This window comes from Callorhinchus milii, unplaced genomic scaffold (assembly GCF_018977255.1).
Source record: "Callorhinchus milii isolate IMCB2004 unplaced genomic scaffold, IMCB_Cmil_1.0 Scaffold5, whole genome shotgun sequence".
NCBI lineage: Eukaryota > Metazoa > Chordata > Chondrichthyes > Chimaeriformes > Callorhinchidae > Callorhinchus > Callorhinchus milii.
The window spans coordinates 21,818,153-21,836,947 of NW_024704746.1; the positions used below are offsets into that span (position 1 = coordinate 21,818,153).

Genomic DNA, 18,795 nt, shown 5'->3' on the forward strand with positions numbered 1-18,795 from the left:
TCAAACAAACAGTCGTGGATTAACTGACCAAATTATTATTTTTATTTTATTATTAAGATAGTGAAGTCCATTTCCCAGCTGCTTGTGATGAAACCTGGGCATTGACCTCCTGGCACGCAACACACTGCATCACCAACACGGAGACTCTGCCCACATTCAACTCAGAAACCCTTCACTCACACAAAGAGCTGTTCCTCTCTGTCGTGCACCTCCTCGGTCAGTTCCATTTGCTTGAGCTGCATTAACTTCAAACAACAATAACTTTAAGGGACGCTAGGTATAATTCAAAGCCCTCCTGACCTAACTGACAAATGTGAGCAGGCAGCTGAAAATAAAGGGATTAGCACGGATGACGTTGGAAGAGGTGCATTTTGACTTGCAAACATGTGCTCAAAGTGAAAAATTGGACAGAGTTAGACTGCCATAAAAATGAATGGGGGGTGTATTGTCTTCTGTGCACAGTTAGCTTGAGAGTGATGTAATAGTGAGTAAGTATTAATGGGTGGAGAGAGGGATTAAGGCATTTTTACATGATGTAAATTTCCCACTGGACGATGCAGTTTTGGAACTAACCCTCTAATCTCATAGGAATGGTTTGGCAGACAAGCTCAATTTCTTGCCCCTCGACTCTGTATTCAGTGACTCTCTGGGTATAAAGAGGTTAAAAATCCTTGTAGATTAAAATATTGGATGAAACAGGCTTCAGCGCACGCAAGCGCTTGTTTCATTCATGAGCCTCAAACAACAAGTTGTATTGCAACGTCTGCTGACCTCCCGGATGCTATGGTAACAGATAATTACCGTTCAAACCAAGTGGTGGGTTTATTGTCACTGATGGTTTCAGGATTCACAAGATCACAGGATTGTTTCAGATGAAGAAAGCCCTTCAGCTCATCTTGATCTCATCCTTCCAGAATACCCACTCTCCTGTCCTCCCATCACAACATCGAACTGTTTTTTTATATAACTTTAAAGAGGATGTCTGCCGTGATTGTATGCTTAGCAGACTGAACTGAGATCTTTCCCCGAATGTGTAGGAGCATTTTGAAAGCTGCTTAACAGTTTGAGATAGTTAAAATAGCTCCCGAGGCAAAATCAATAAGGGGCAGGCCAAATAATATGCAAGCTCCCCTTCCCAACACTGGAGCACATCGGAAAGAATAAGTCTCCTCAAATATAGACGGTCCTCCAAGGAGTTCTGCTTATAAAATGCTGCTTCTCTCTCCCAAATGGTACCCGAATGCTGGTTTGCCAGAACAAACGCTAAGAATTGAAACTAATAAGAATGAAACTATTCATGAATTGAGACTCTTTTCCAGCAGAACGTGCCAGGGAAAAGGTTTCAAGCGCATCAAGGGGGTAGTTCATCTGGCAGGTTTAATGTGTTAGCTTTGAAGAGATGCTGCATCAGTCAAGGGAGCTGCTATGAACACAACTGATTCTCCGTGGCAGGCAGAAACAAGTCAGTTGAGGCGATTTGACCATTTCAGCATCTAAGACGTAAATCTGTTAGGATGTGACGGTCAGGGGTTGAATCCAATGAATTGCTGGCCATCGTTTGAAATGTTAGGACAGACACACGCAGAGCTCCAATTGTGCCCGAATATCTTCCTTTTTGAAGTGGCGATGCGCCAATTCTCTCTCTTCACCACTATGTAACAAACGCCTAATCGTTTGCACCCAATGGCAGAGAGAGGCAGTAACGCAGTTCAAGAATATCAGTTAGTTTCGCCCACAAAATATACGGTCAATTCCACCTTACAGCATATTCTGTGAAGCGCTTTGAGACTCTCAAAGCCGCTACAAGGTGCTATATCAAATGGAAGGATTATTATTACTATTATTATTATTATTAGGACTTGGCACTGATTTATTAGGTTTTGCTCATCCTCTGACCATTAGTTCTGTAAGAAATGCGACACATGTTTCTTAAACATCACAGGATAAAGTGGCCCGATCTAGAATTGTCTTGTGGTTTCTTTTTCTCGTTTGTTTTAAATGTCAATTCTCTTTCTGCAAAGTGCCATTTTATTGAGGTTTAAATATTCAGTTCATAAATTAAAGGCTGCTCCGTCTTATTATTTGAATAATCAGCTGGGATATGATTGTGGCAGAGCGAGGGGCGGCAATCTGTGGGCTGTGAATCGAGTTGATTGTCTTTAATTAGAAGTTCAGCTCTTTGGTAATTGGCATCTTGTTCTGAACATGATTTTCCGAGTAGAAAAGGTAAGATCTCGCTCTCCGCTTTGTTGTCAAGGTGACAGCTCAGCCGGCCTCAGTCGGTAGCACTCTCGCCCCTGAATCAGAAGGTTGTGGGTTCAAGCCCTGTGTCGTGAACGTTCTAGACTGACACTCCAACACAGCGCTGGGAGAGCACTGTCATGTCAGAGGTGCCGACCTTTAATGACCCACAAACAGCCATGAAGTAAAGGATCAATTTGATCTGAAGGATTTGTCGGCCAAAGACAGTTCAAGAGAGAAACGGGAGAAACTCCTTTCTCATTTTGAATCGTGCCACGGGATTTTTAACAGGAACAGGACAGGCAGATGGGACTTTGGTTCAATTACTCATCCGAAGGACAGCACTTCCGACAATTCAACGCACACTTGGAGTGTCAGCTTAGACTGTGAGTACTCTCAGGAGTGAACGTACATAGTCTGTTCAATATATTTCCATTAGGATCTTTTTAATATGCGCTTTATTCCACAAAACACTTATTTCAACTCACAAATTTCCTAGCCTTAGCTCTTCCTAACAGTATTTCTTGAAAACCAATTGATACGCCCCATTGAAAAGATTGTGGTATGTGGACTGAAGGAGGTTGATGACTGTTGGGTCCTGAGCGGAGGAGGTTTTTGAAGGAGGAATGAAGTAGGAGAGAGGACAAAGCTTCAGGGAACCTGCAGGTTGATGGAGCCAGGGCAAAGCTTCGACTACAACACAGAAGGCAACTATAATAATAAAAATAATCCTTGCATTTGACATAACACCTTATCATGTCGTTGAGACATCTCAAAGCGCTTCACAGAATGTTTGTAAAGAGAGGAAAGCCAGCAGCCATAAACATACATTCAGTAAAAACTGAGAAGATAACAACTTGTGCAAGAAGTGAATGACACTAGACTATCAGAGGCTTTAGATATGTCCCAGGCAATGACAACTGAATTACCAAAGTATCCAAGAGTAGAATTCCACAGGTGTAAATCACAAAAGCGACTGACATAGAGCACCGTACTGCAAACCATCCTAGTGATCAGGAATCTGGTTGGAATTTTGGAGGTAATGGATTAAGGACCTGGTGTAAGGGAATGTGAGACAAGAGTTTGAAGGCCAGAGGGATTTCTAAAGGCCAGGATGAACATAAGCAAATTGTCAAGAAGGTGGGTTATAGCAGAAGTGGACTAGAAGGCACAGGACAGGTACGAGTTCAGAGGCACATTCCTCAAAGACAAATTGAGCCCAGGGGATACAAGACCTGCCACACTGTGGTGGCAACACTCAACCAGGGACCCAGTGGTAATACAGAATGCAGCCAAGCAGGAAGTTCTTTGACAAAGTCATCACAGTTGGAGTCAAAGGAGCGAAAGAGGTCAAGTTTTTTCTTTAACAGAGCAGACAGCTGGCATTGTCACAACAGATGCTCGTAGGAAGGAGAATTCACAGACATATTGCAGTCACGGCTTTGGCAAAGAACCAGAGAGAAGAAATGCTGGAGAGGCTATCAAGATAAGGCCAATGTCCTTGTATCCTTGTACTTGTATTGCACACACTCTGCATTTCAACTCAACCAAATGATTGTTGTAAAGACAGGTGTCGATGCTCAAATAGTTCATGCATAGTTTGCTCCGGCCCAGAAAGCGGGAGATATTTGGGCAGGAGACATGTTAAGGGGTAAAAGATCAGGGCAGTGGGTTTCAAAGATCTGCCAAGATCTAATTACCTTGTGGAACATGCTTGGTGAGTTGAATGTCCTCTTCCTCCTAGCTTCCCGTGCTTGTGCCGAGACCACCGATGACCACCGGTCTCTATTCAATGAGTAATCTTTTTGTTAAAACAATATTAGGTTACAAAACACAAAGTCGCTGCACTTCACAGTAAATCATGTGAAACACTTTGAGACGTCCCCCTGACGTGAAAGACCCTAAATCAAACGCAAGGATTACTCTTTTTATTATTTGTGTTAATATTATTAGTAATATTATTAATAAATAATTCTTATCATTATTGCGTTCATTTTATTGCAGATTAGATCGCTCCATAGAGGTAGTTTCTATGTGTTTTTCAGTGGTAGATCAGCCTGACCAATAACACTGCCACGTTCTATTTTAATGGATGTTACTTTTCTTATTATATTTGAACCTTGGAATAATGTCAGTTTCGCATGAATGTTGGGGTCACTTGATTTTCTTTACATTACTTCTGAAATTGGGTTTTGCAAAAAACAATTGACGTGTAATATATATATAATATATACAATATGAAAATCTGGATATTTTAAATAACAATGCAACAGTCACTTACAGACTTAAGTGATTCTGGAATGCAGTGGCTGGTTTTTTTTTGCTCCTGAATGATTTGCCCTGCTGTGCATGTCAGCTTTACAACACCCACCCCCGCTGGTATTGGGACTGAGATGAATGGTGGGTTTGTGTGCCAATCCTGCCATTATAACTTAATTTGATTATTAATGAGCACGATGCTAATGCCTGCAAGAAATAAATTCAAGGACATTGAAAATCTTTCTTTCTTAACAGCAGCACGATAGAAACAGACCTAAGACCCACTTACTTTTTTTTGGGGTGGTTCGTTTCCGAATCGGTTAGCAAATATTATATTCATTTATTATCAAAGTGAAGTTGACTTGGGCTCACGTTTATAATTCGTATAATACATGACGACCAAACACAAGGGATAGTGTGAGGCAGAAATCTTAAAGCCCAACAAAAGCAAACCAAAGATTACAAAGAAACAGCAGCTCTTTATTTGAAAGTTAATGAATTATTAAATATCTTTTGAATACTGAAGTAGATTTAGTTTTGAGAGAATCTAATCCCTTACTGGGCTCATGGCTATAGAATGGACGTTTTTGGTTTGCGGTTTGGAGGATGGAAGACTTTACTGACTTTAATACTTCCCAGATGCTTGCCAAAATAAATACTATCACATCCATGTGAGAAAATCAACAGCATGAATGTGGTGTACTAAAGCCACTTTATTCTACGAATGGCACAACGATAATAATATTAATCCTCGCATTTGTTATAGCTCCTTTCCATATTGGTGAAACGTCTCAACGTCCTTCACAGGATTTACTGCAACGTGTAGTGACTGTGTACTTTGTAGGCGTACAAAACTTTAGCTCATCTTTTTATTGGGTTCTTCCTCCTTCTCTCTGCAGTTCAACCCCACAGGCGATGGACTCACTCACTCACTAAATGGCATTTCTTCACAAAATAGTCCGTGTCAGCAGCTTACATGATTCTCGAGTTCATCGATACAGCTTCAATACCTTTTGCTGGGAATCTGAGCCACTGACTTGATACAAACCTCTCAAAGTGCTTCACAGGATTCACTGTGAAGTGTAGTGACTGTTGGCAAACACCGACTGCTTCGATGGGGGAGAAATTTTTTAGATCTGCTCAAGGCTTGATCAATGTTTGGGTTTTGTATTCTATCTTTTGGTGGTCCTATGCCACGTCATCCTTTCGTATCCTTGTCTGTTTAGACAACTTTGAACAAGTGTTATTTGTTCGTGTAAGGATGGATTTCTCCCCCCACCCCCCCCGTCACCAGTATAGATAAAGCAGCAGAAGGATGACAAACAGAGCTTGTGGAGACAAGTGATGTACAGTGAACCTGTCCAACATTGCCCAGATCTTTAGCTCAAGGAGACAGCTGTAAAGGGGCTGCAGTACAGGCTGATTAATGAAATGCCAGAAAATCCTATTGAACACTCGGCCTGGCTGTCCCTTGACATGTCTGTTTCCCGGCCCTGAATTAAGTATTACACAATTATACTCTTCAATGCAACGGGTCATTCCATCTTATTACCACAAACTTTTCGCAACCCTTAGGACCAAATGTGAGGAATCCCACCCTAGGATTTCACTGTTAAGTGTAATGACTGTATACTTGTAGGCAAACACAGCAGCTAAATTGTACTCAGTGGGATGAACAAACAACCACTGAGTGACCAATGAATCTGGCTAGGGTAACAGGAAAAAATCACCCTTCCCTTTTTGAATAGTGTCGAGGGATCTTTAACATTCATCTCCATCTGGCAGAAGTGAGCTTAGTCTATTAATGTGCCATTAGCGCTACTCTCATGACTGTGGGGCTGGAGTGTCAGCCTAGAGTGTGAGCTCAACATCTCGATGTGGGGGTGGAATCCAACATCCTTCCAACGCACCCGCTGAGAAAATCTACTGACTGAGTCAAGCTCAGACTTGCTGCATCACAATGTCATACAATCAACCCCATGGTGATTTCCATCAGCAATCTGCACGGCACTACAGTGGGTGACATTATTGCCCACCTGCGAAAAACAAGACATCGATCTCGGCTTATTTTCACAGATATTACTTTAGTCCTGACCAACAGAAGGGGCTTTAAACACAGCACTGAACACAAAAGATGCCTTTAGCTACAGAAGGGGAACGAATATCGGGCTCCAAATAATAATTAATAAGTATAGACGAGAGCCCTGCTAATTCCAAATCTATGGTTCTTTTTTAATGCCTTAATACAGAAGCTAATTGATACGAGTGAGTGTGTAATTATTTCATGATCTGGAGGCTTTTTTAAATTACCCTTGATTACTTTAAATTTTAAAGTATTGTTTCTGACTTAAAGAACTGGTCGCAGTTTTAATCTTTGCAATTTATATCTTTACTCCCCCTCCTGTTCGCTAAAGCTCCACCTATGGTTGAAGGACTGAACACTTCACTTAAAGGGATACCCTAATTTATCATTTCATCTGAAGGCAGCACTCCTCCACAACGGTATGAAAGTGTCCGCCTAGACTGTGAAATAGGGCATGAACTCCCACATTTTTGCCCCAGGGGAGAGAGACAGCCTGACATCTAATAATAATAATAATACTAATAACACTAATAATCCTTGCATTTGATATGGCGCCTTATCACATCGTTGATACGCCTCAAAGCGCTTCACAGAATACACTGTAAAGTGTAGTGTCTGTCTACTTTACACAATGTTTGATATTTGGGTTCGTTTGTGAAGGGGTAGTACAGAGTAAGGTTAAAGGAGAGATTATCAATGTTCAGTAAGTCTTTACCGGCCTCTATTGATCTTGAATGGGTTAAAACATATATAATAAACGAGTCTTAGCTTTATTTGTATGTTGAGAGCCAAAGCCAGCCCTATCCATGTACCCTATGAGTTCTTATTTGTGAATTTTCCCCCCAGTGAAATATGGTATATGTTATGTGCATAACTTTGTAAAAGTCGTACATGTTTGTGGGAATGTTTGCAAGGAGTTATAGGAAAGACACAGGATCATTTTGCTGAAATAAGGTGTGATTAACACGGACACTATGGTGTCAGAATCCTACTGTTGTGTTCTTAGATTCAAGCGTTAATCTCTACTCAGTCAGTCAATACACTGCATTTGACTCTTCTTTTAAATGGTGAGAAATAGGAATGAACGACTTGAATGGGTCAAAAAATATAATAAGCGCTCTGGGACACTACCCGTGTGAAGGGCACTATATAAATGCAAGTTATTGTTGTTGTCTCAGTACTGTAGCACATCGTGGCACTAATATGCTTTGATTCACAGAGAATACTGGAGCCTAAACAGTCCTGATTGCAGGTTCTTGTCTCTTTCACACACACACATACACACACACACACAATCTCTCTGGATCACTGCCTTAGAGCATAAAGGAAAAAGTAAGTAGAGGAAAACCTATCGAGATGACAGATGAATAAAAGATGAGAAGAATTCTGAAATAAAACAAGATGCTGTTTTGAAGTGTTTCACAGCAGTGATGCGGAGGGAGCAGTGAGCAAGAACAACAACGACAACAAATTACGTTTGTATAGCGCCTTTCACGTCAGGAGGACGACCCAGGGAGGAGATAGCGAGGACTTGGGAGGGTGCTGCCCAAAGGCAAGGTCTGAGAGATACATTTTTAAAGAGTGTTTAAGAGGCAGGAAGAGAAGGGGGGAGCGAAGGCGTTTCCACAGGTTCAGAAAGTGGGGGCATTAGGGGCTGAAGGCTCGGCACAGAGATAACCAATGCCGAATGGGGAAGCTTTGATCAGAGAACCTTTTGTAATAATAATAATAATAAAAATAATCCTTACATTTGATACAGCGCCTTATCACGTCTTCGAGACATCTCAAAGCACTTCACAGGATATACTTGGGAAGTCCTCCCGACGTGAAAGGCGCTACACAAAAGTAATCTTGTTGTTGTTGTTGTTGTTGTTGTTGTTGTTGTAAAGCGAATTGACTGTGTATTTTGTGGGCGAAACGCGGCAGCCAATTGCGCACAGCAGCGTCCCCACAAACAGTGATGGGTTTCCGCACGTGTCCGATTAAAAAAAAAATTGAGCAACTGTATCAGCGTCCAAAAGATGCAGACACGAACAGTCTCCTCCTCCTCTGGGTCCCATCACCAATGTCCTGCCTGCTTCTGTCTCTGCGTGGAAGGATTAGAAGGCTGACTCCCTCCTCCCTGCTGGGGGATATGGAACGGTTTTAAAGAGAGAGTTGATAGAGAGAGAGAGGGAGGGAGGGATTGGGAGAGTGAGAAAGAAAAGAGAGCCAGCAACTAGCGAGAGCCAGAGATCAGTTCCAGACTGGAGGTGCAGCCCAGCAGCATGTAGCCAGCCAGCCAGCGTGTTGCGGTCCAATTGCATCAAAGCAGGCGCCGCTTTGACTGTAAAGGGTTGGAGAAGAGAAGAGAAGAGAAGAGAAGAGAAGAGAGAAGGAGAGGAACTCGAACTTACAACAGGAGAAACTAAAAGTGTCCCTTTTCCGTCCACAATTTCAAGGCTGTATTTTTTTGTCTCATTTCCCTCCCTGATCACCGTAAAAGATATATACCCACACACACACACCTTACATACACACATACTACATACTCACACACCTTACATATATACACACACACACTACATACACGCACACACCTTACATATACACATACACACACTACCCATACGCACACGCCTTACATATACACACACACTACATACACGCACACACCTTACATATATATACATACTCACACATACAAACACGCACACACCTTACATATACACATACACACACTACATACACGAACACACCTCTCACACACACACACGCACACAGAAGAGAGCATGATCCTGTGTAACGGGAGTGTGGTGAGGACCTGGAGTGCGCTGCTGTCTCACCTCTTGCCGGTGGTGAACGGCACGGCGGCAGGCTTGCTGCGAGAGGCTGCGGCGGAGGCCACCACACCCCCGGAGCAGGAGCCGGCGGGGGCCGGGGGCAACTTCACGGGGGGCATGGAGCGCCTCTTCCAGTACGCTTACTCCGACAACGAGCTGCTGTACAGGGAGTACACACCGCCCCCTCGGGACCCCATCCCCCTGCCCAAGGCTGTGCTCTACCTGCTCATGGCAGCCCTGGTGGTGGTGGCTGTGGCGTACGCTATCGTTGGGCACCTGGTCAAGGACCTTGTCCATGACTTTGTGGGTGAGTAAAATATCATCATCATCATCATCATCATCGTACTCCTTACGTTTGACCGAGCGCCTGGCTTTCCAAGCCTTGGTCCCTACCCCTGTGTGGAGGGCGCTACATAAATGTAAGTTGTCATTGTCGATCATTGGGCATCGGGCGCAGCTAAAAGAAAATTGTTGTAACCTTTGCACGTTGACGCAGCACCTTTGACCTCGGCAGAGCTTCCCGCAGGATATACCGTGAGCTCCCGAATAGCTCAACCGCTCGTTTAACTCCTCGCTATCACTTGCGTTGTCACGCTGTCAATATTCCCGTCGCATTTATTTGTGTATTTGTGCGAACGCCTAAGTCGCCGACCAGGATAACTGCTCGGGGAGCTCTTTTTCCCTTCGGGAGCGACGAGTTATCAGGAGTTTACCGCACAACACAGGGCAGCGATTGGGTGCGTTTTGGGGAACCAAATGGGCGGCCAATTTGTGCACGGCAACGTCCCTCAAAATGGGTTATGAAGCAGCATCGCACATTTATCCTCGGGGCCGAAAACCTGTTCAACGACAACAACTTGCATTTATTTTGCGCCCTTCGCGCGAGGGTGGGGGCGGATAGCGTCCCGGAGAGCTTCAATCCCATCAGACTGATTTCCTGGCAGCGTTTACTTGTTCAGTGATACGCTCTGTCCCCTCAGTCTGTCTGTCTGTCTGTCTGTCGCTCTCTTTCTAAAAAAACAAAGGAAAGTTTTCATCGAATTGACATAAAATAAAGATCGCAACAGCAGCAACAAATAGCAAATAGCACCCGAAGGTTCCTTTGAACCCCCCAGATATTGTCTCCGATTATAAAAATTCGAGCTTACACCGTGCAGCCTTTGATTCTACACCCCGGGATGATTTGAACACAAAGTTTGTGGTATTTTCTTGGCTGTTGTTTGAGAGCTCTCACTTATTCGATCACTGTTCGCCTTCGATTGGATCATTTTTGCCTAAAGAAGAAGCGAGCCCGCAGTGAAAATCAGACCCAGTTGGAAATTTCTGGCCCATTTTTTCAAAAAGAAAATGCGAGCCCGAAACAGCCCGGCTCAGTGTGTCAGCACTCCAGCCTCCGAGTCAGACGGTTGTGGGCACAAACCTCACTCCGGGACCTGAACTCACATAGACTAGGTTGACTTTACAGCCTGACAACCTTCCTATTCGACCCAACCGTGCCTACAGTCACCTCCTCCCCCTTCCCCCAGCTCGGCGTCACCCTCAGCCACTGTCAAACGCTCTGGGACGCTACTCTGCGTGAGGGACGCTGTGTGAATGCAGGTTGTTGTTGGCTCTCCAGTGCAACCCTGGGGGAGCGCGCTGCATCGTCAGAGGTGTTATCCTTCAGATGAGATGTTAAGCCAAAGTCCTGTCTGTCTGTTCAGGTGATGTTAAAGATCCCATGGCACTGCTCGGAAAGAGAAGGGAGTTTCTCTTGGTGTTCTGGGTAACAGTTCCCCCAAATTAAATTGGCCTTTTGTTGTTGTTTGTGGGACATCGCTGGGTGCAGCTGGGCTGCTGTATTTGCCTACAAATGCACAGTCGCTACACTTTACAGTAAATCATGTGAAGCACTTTGAGGTGACCCTCCTGACATGAAAGGCGCTGTACCAAAGGATTATTATTATTACGTTATTGCAGTTTAAATGACTCCGTAGAGATAATTTCTAAGTGTTTTTCAGTGATAGGTCAGCCAGATCAATAACACTTTATTATTATTATTAATAATAATTAAATATCAAGGGGACACTTAATCTTTCTAAAAAAAAAGCGACGTTTCCACCCAATGTGTTCATAACATTAAATGTCATTTGCTTTTATTAATGAAATTATTATTCAACAGCCTCCCCCAGCCCCCAGCCGCCAGCCCCATCTCCTCTCCCACACATCCCTGCACTTAACCCGCAAACAGTTGGTTTTCCTTTAAGCAGGAAAGGCAACCTTTTTGCATTTGATCGGCTTATCGGAACATCAGGATTATTTTTGTTCTAAATCCGAACATCTAAATTGTAAAACATACCTTCTCAGAAAAAAGAACAAATAGGATTTATAGAGGGAGAGAGAGAGAGAGTGGTAAAAAATCCTGGGCTGATGCATGTCAATGCATGCCTTTCCCTTAAGTGACAGAACAGACTGGACAACCTGTATTTATATGACGTCTTTCACGAGGGGCAGTGTCTCGAGCACAGAAGGTCAATGAATGTGAGCAACAAGAAGGTAGAGTGAAAACTATTAAAGTCAGTCTCCAGAAATATCACTTGAGTTGATCTAACCGAGGGCTAGAAACTCCTCCTGGGACCAGATTTACTCTCTTTCCGAAACATTTCGGGGAATGCAGAATTTGACAAGTTCTTAAGTGCTGCCTTAATCCTGAAGCTAATTTTCTTAAGAGAAAACACTTTCGGAGTGAAGTCCAAATTAGGCAATTTGCCAAATTCTGGATTCTCTGCAATGCTGAGAGAATACAGTTTACATTTATCAAAGCCCTTTCAGGTCGGGAGGATGTCTTCAAGGCTTCACACACTATAAACCTAGACACGGACTAGTTGGGCCAAATGGCCTGATTTGATGCTATGCAGTCTGTATAAATCTGTGTAAAGCTATCATCTCTGAGAAGTAACAGTTGAAAGTGAGAGTTTATCATCGATGAAGGATTAAAAATGCTGACTTCACTACAGCGAGATGTTTTGATGCTGCTGATTGATCTTAAAAAGGCTGTAAGAAAATAGCTGATAAGAATCATCTGCTAACCCAGTTTGTAAGGCATTCCAGCCTTTAGAAGCAATCGCTCTCCCACCTGTTACACTGCACATGTTAACTCAGCTTCACACCTCAAATAAAGACCCTGCTGATTTCAGTACGACAGCTAGACATTTCAGTTATTTCAGTCGCTGTCTCAGCTGAAAGGATAATGCCAGCAATGTTTAAAAAGACTTATCAAAAGTAGTTTGATAATAATTATTATTATTGTTATTAATAATTAAATAATTATTAACAATAATTAAATTGGTCATTTTCAATCTACGACTGTTTGTGGGACATTGCTGTGCGCAATTGGCTGCCGCGTTCGCCCACAAATATACAGTCAATTCACTTTACAGTGCGTTCTGTGAAGCGCTTTGGGACGTCCTCCCGACGTGAAAAGCGCTATATCAAATGCAAGGATTATTATTATTATTATTATTATTATTATTATTTGTGAGCAGGGGAGAGGGAATTATATTTTTGACGAATATTGTATCTGGGATAATCACTAAGCAGCAATTTTGATGAAAATTTAAATTTTATTAAAGTCAGGTCCTTTTTTGGGAGATAGTGGGGGGGTTTGGAAGGCAGCAAAGTAGTTGTTGAAAGAAGCGCTTCTTCCAGTAAAATGCACAAGTGGATTTTTATAATAATAATAATAATAATTCCTGCATTTGATACAGTGCCTTATCACGTCTTTGAGACGTCTCAAAGCGCTTCACAGAATATACTGTAAAGTGTAGTGACTGTGTATTTTGTGGGCGAAACGCGGCAGCCAATTGCGCACAGCAGCGTCCCCACACACAGTCGTGGATCTTAAACATGTTTTCGGTCAGAAACCGAGACATTAACTAATCTCGATCCAACTCCGTTCAGGTCCAATGCTTTTCTTTTCATATAGATTGGATATTCGGACCGACTCCAGATGCGAACAGCCACAAGAGCGATTTGAAATGTATTTCCAATAGTCTGAATGAGGTGGAGAGCCAGCAGCAGGGAGAGGTGAAAAGCCAGACGAGCTGGTCATTTTCATAGAGGATCAACTATATTTACCTCAAGAGACCTGAAAGTAATTGGATTTCCAATTTGGGAACACGATGAACTCAAATCAGTTTTGTCTCTGTCTTTCACATCAATACAATCAACTCTAATACGAGAAAACTCTAATACGAGAGAGAGAGAGAGAGATTTGTTGCCAAGTTTTGCATAGTTGTCTAAAAGAGTGGTGACTGTTTCAGTGACTGCACCTCTAGGTTGGAACCAGGTAACAGAGGATATCTTTTGTATAATGGACGGAAAAACGTTATTTACATAAAACACATTATTTTTGTTTCCTTCCTTCCCAGTGAAATGTGTCTTCTTTTTTTAAAAAAAAGAGAAATATGAAAGAAAGAGATATTTGATGCAATGAAATTGTTGCCACTTTGAAATATCCAGTGGAGGAATAAATTCTTTATTTTAATATCTGTTGGAAAGGCACAGTATTTAAGAAGAAATTATAATAGCAATGCACAGGGCACAAAAGGTTGCAGCATTTTCCTTTGATGTGCTTCCCCGCCTGTTTTACAATTGTTGCATTTGTGCGTGTTTTTTTAATGCATTGGGCTTCAGCTGAATTATTTCTATAAAAAAATAAAAGAACACCAGGAAAATAAATGTGATTTGAAGCGGTTTCTTTTTACAAGGACGAAACACACACAGTTTACATTGATACGGCCCCTTTCACTTCGGGAGTACGTTTCAAAACGCTTCATATAGCTGTAACATTTACAGCTTGTGGATAAACCGGGCACACACACACACACACACACACACAATACAATCACCGGCAAAACTAAAAGATATTTTACAATTTCACTGCATAACTTTGTTATACGCTTGTTTGATTGACACTGGAGGGAGATGTTTCAGACGCCCCTTTCATAAGTCGCCCAAGAGGTAACAACAAGGCACCATAGTAGTGTTGGCCTGACGGTCTAGAGGATTGGAGGGTTAGGGGGAGTGGGGGTGGGAGCGTGGCCGAAGGCACGTTTAAAGAGGAAGGTCTTGAGACCAACATTGTGTGTGACTGTGCATTTGTGGGCGAACACGGCAGCTAATATGGGAGTTTGGGGGTTTGGTCATAAAAGATATTTTCTTACCCTCACACCGACTTTCGGCACACAAAAAAATTGGCACAGTTCACAGAGCTTATGAAAATCTTTACTTCCTCTCAAATACTTTCCGTGTCTGTAGTAGCGACTGTCTTTGTACCAGTGTTTCAACACTCATCTCACAAACGTAAGGACTTTGCGGCAATGCCAATTGCCAACTGGATCGATGAGATCTGACAACTCTCCAGTATGACACGGTCTAAGATCAGATAAAGTCTGGGTCTTTTGACCAGTAAACGCTTGAGTTCATCGTTACTCAGGAGGTCGGATAAGTCGGAGACACAAAGCAACTCTAACATTGGGTTTCATTACAATTCTTCAGGATTTACAAATTGGTTTTGGTCCTTGAGCACATGTGTATTTATTTGGGTGGTATTTCACAGTGAGAGCTGTCTGCAACTTGGCTGAATGAAATACTTACCAATTCTCTGCATCTTCTTTCACTGTGATTCACTCCTCATTCAGGTAAAATGAAGCAGATGCACATGTCTGATTGTGAGGCCTTAATCCTAATTCAATGATTCTATAGTCAGAGAGTGGGATTGATTTGGAAGCTCTTTTCAAAGAGCCGGCACAGACACGATAGGCCAAATGGCCTCCTTCTGTGCTATATATTCTATGATTCGTAATTCTAAATGGGAATCTCTTGTCTTACTGTACCATTGTTTCACCCACAAAACACACAGTCGTTTCACTTTACAGTATAGCCTGTGAAGCGCTTTGATACGCCTCGAAGACGTGATAAGGCGCTATATCAAGTGCAAGGATTATTATTATTATTATTATTATTATTATTGAGAGTATTATTTTCCCACAACCAGTCAGCCAGGCTGTAGCTCCTCAATGACTGGGACTGCCAGTTTAGTGTTAATGGCTGTGTTGTGCCATCATCTTGTCGAGGTTAGGACGACACAAATGCCATTCAATTATGGACTTTCTGCAAAGAGGTAGATATGTTCAGCTCAACAATCTTCGCTGTATTCACTGCTAAGGGAAGCAATGCCCTCGGATACACAGATAGTGAGGGGAATAGTTCTCTTGCCACCAGAATTACAACTTTTCCAATGTTTTAACAATTTCATAACTCCTGTTTTATGATAGGTGAACATCAAAATCCAGCAGAATACTTTTCACCTCTGCGTTTACTTTCTGCTAAACCTTTTTGGCATTTTCTTTTTTAATTAACGCGTCTTTTTTCTTCATTTTTAACGGTTAACAACAGAAACGCAGAAACCACACATCACCGGACGTTTGCGAATGTTTAGTATTCGCTCCCTTAAGAATTGAAGCTTGGTTTATGGTTCGATGGAGCCACCGTGTGGACGAAATCAATCCTTTCCAGAAGTCCGTTTGGTTAACGAGACCCATCACTGGTGTTCTGCTGGGAACAGCGGTGGAGGCAAGACCCAGGTTAGCTTTCAAGAGGGAACTGTTGGGTATTTTGGGGGAAAAGCCCGGTACGCGGCAGTGAATAAAATAAAATTGGTCCCTCACTCTCCCTGGCTGTTTTTTGGGGCTATTGCTGTGCGTCAGATCGAACGCAAGGATTATTATGAAATAAAACAGGGATTGGCGAGTCAGGGGTTAACGCAAAAGGGTGCGTTGGAGAGAGAGAGAGAGGGCGAGAGAGAGAGAGAGGGATCGGACGGGCTCACTCCTCACTCAGCCAGCAGAGAAATAATAATAATAATAATAATAATAATGATGATAATCCTTGCATTTGACATAACGCCTTATCGCGTCTCAAAGCGCTTGACGGAACGCACTCTGGAGTGGATCGACTGTGTCATTTGTGGGCGAAACGCGGCAGACAACTGCGCCCAGAGGCGTCCCCGCCAACACTCGTGGATCGAAGCGACCGAATCTTTCCTGCTTTTTTTCTTGGGGGGGGGGGGGGGGGGCAGCAATATAAAAATGTCCGGGAAACTAAAAAGCCATTACAGTCATCTGGTCAGTCTCATTTTCATGTACCATTTTCACTTGCGTATCATTCCCCCACTTATTACCCCCCATTGCCCCCCTATTCACCCCACCATTCACCCCCCATCCTTACTTTATTGAAACAATAAACCCAGAACAATATTTTCAGATGCACCAAGACAGTAGAACAAGAGGACATGGGTTTAGAGTTGCTAAGGCCATTTTAGGAATGACACTTAAGGTTTTTTTTCCCCCCAGAGATTAATTGATGACTGGAACAGGTTGTCAGGAAGGGAGATCGAGGCCAGGACATTGGATTTGTTGTTTTTTTTCTTTTTAAAAAAAAAACAGCTTGATGTTGTGCTGGGAGAATGGGAGGGTGGCTATTCTGAAAGGATGTGACATGAACTGTGTTACTGTATATCAAATGCAAGAATTATTATTATTATTAACTTTGCAGTTTCTCCTAAGCAATTTTTAAATTTGCCCTCAGAGGTAAATCTTTCTTTTCTGCAGGAACATTTTAGTAATCAGATTGGCCCTTCGCCACTGAGGATTTCTATTTTAAATTGAGCTCAGATGGAAAGCCCTTCCCCCTCGCTGGGTGTGAATTTGCCGAAGTCAAATGAGTTTGGGGAGTCTCAATCCGTCCGGCTTCTAATCAGAAAACCAATCAAGCACTTCAATTAGTGCTGGATAATGGATGAATGTGCTCGCAGACACCCTCGGGTTAAATAAATGATCGTTCACACTGGTAGCGAAGGGGTTGCTGAGCTCACACTGGCAGAGAGAGAGAGAGAGAGAGAAGGGAGTGGTTGGGATGGCAGGAAACTCGGGGAGAAACGAGCAGAAATATTCCAAGCCATGTGAATAATAATAATAATCCTTGCATTTGAAACAACGCCTTATCATTTTGTCTGTCAGCTGAGCCATCGAATGGATTTTTTTCTCCCCCCCCTTGTTAATGCCCGTCTAGTATTGTCTGGATAATGAGCAGCCAGGCGAGACTTCCTGCGGAGCCAAGGCATTGGCTTGAGAAAAGGCTGACAAACCAGCTGTTCATCTACGTTGCAAAGAGTCAGCTCTCCATCCCTTATCTGCAGTTTCCCCTTTAATTAGGCTGCCACTCTGCTATCTTATAATAGTAATAAATAACAATAAATAATAATCCTCGCATTTGATCATGGCACCTTATCACGTCATCGAGACGCCTCAAAGGGCTTCGCAGAATATACCGTAAAGTTAATTGGATGTATATTTTGTGGGCGAAACGAGTCTTGTGTCTTGGTGTTCCTTTTTCCCACCGTGGCTAACAATGCTCTTTTCAAATTAGTACATTGTGTTCTCTAGATTTTTAATTTATATGGAAACCATTACCTGTTCTGTACTCTTTGTTTCGTTGGCCTCCTGCAATATGTGCTCATGAGACTGAACATTTTAATGTGGTAATGGTCCAATATGTGCAACATTCTGATCGTTTATTACAGCTGTAACACAAGTGTGAAAGAACATGGAAAGTTTTTTTGGGGCTGAAATGTCAGACAGGTCAGTTAGAGGAGTGCTATTTTGTTTGAGTGGGGTGAAAGGAAACAAGGAGGGGGGTGGAGGATGGGGTGGCGGGGGGGAAAGGATTGGAAGGGATCAAGCAAGCAAATGATGTACTAACCATTTCAAGATCCTGACACCCGTTTTCAAATCCCTTCATGCCCTGGCACCTCCCGACCTCTCTCCCTGCTTACCCCACAACCCACTACCTCCGCTCGACTGGCTCCAGCCTCCTGCATGCCCCTCGCGCCCTCCGTTCCACCATTGGTGGCCACTACGTCCCTAAACTCTGCAACACTATCCCTCCATCTTTCCCCTTTCCTTCCCCATCTTCAGGTCGGGCCTGAAGACCTTCCTATTCGACCGCACCTACAGTCACTTCCTTTCTCCCCCCCCGGCTCAGCGTCGTGCTCTGCCACGGTCAAGTGCTCTGGGACCTACCCCCGGTGAAGAGGCGCTCTTTCAAATGAAACCCACAGGGGGATCAGGAAGGAGAATAGAATAGATGTTCATTTATAAGGTTGTGCAGAGAAATGGTTCTGATATTAATTGATCGCCATTAGGTTTGAGGTGCGTTTTTGAAGTCTGTATGTGTGCGTGTGGGGTGGGGGACGGAAGAAATGTCATACACGCAGAGGAAGAGGTAAGGAGTTTCGTAATCCTGAGGTGCAGAGAAAGTATGAGTTGGAAAGCGATGGGATGAGTTTTT

General features: G+C 43.1%; 1 protein-coding gene across 1 annotated transcript in view; it reads right to left on the reverse strand.

The window, feature by feature from the left end:
- The window catches only part of ebna1bp2 (EBNA1 binding protein 2), a 39,578-nt gene extending 30,054 nt beyond the window's left edge, over nucleotides 1-9,524 (reverse strand). The window contains exon 1 of the mRNA XM_042334763.1: nucleotides 9,409-9,524. Coding sequence (XP_042190697.1) covers nucleotides 9,409-9,524 — 116 coding nt within the window. The remainder of the gene's footprint in view (nucleotides 1-9,408) is intronic.
- Nucleotides 9,525-18,795: the final 9,271 nt, after the last annotated feature.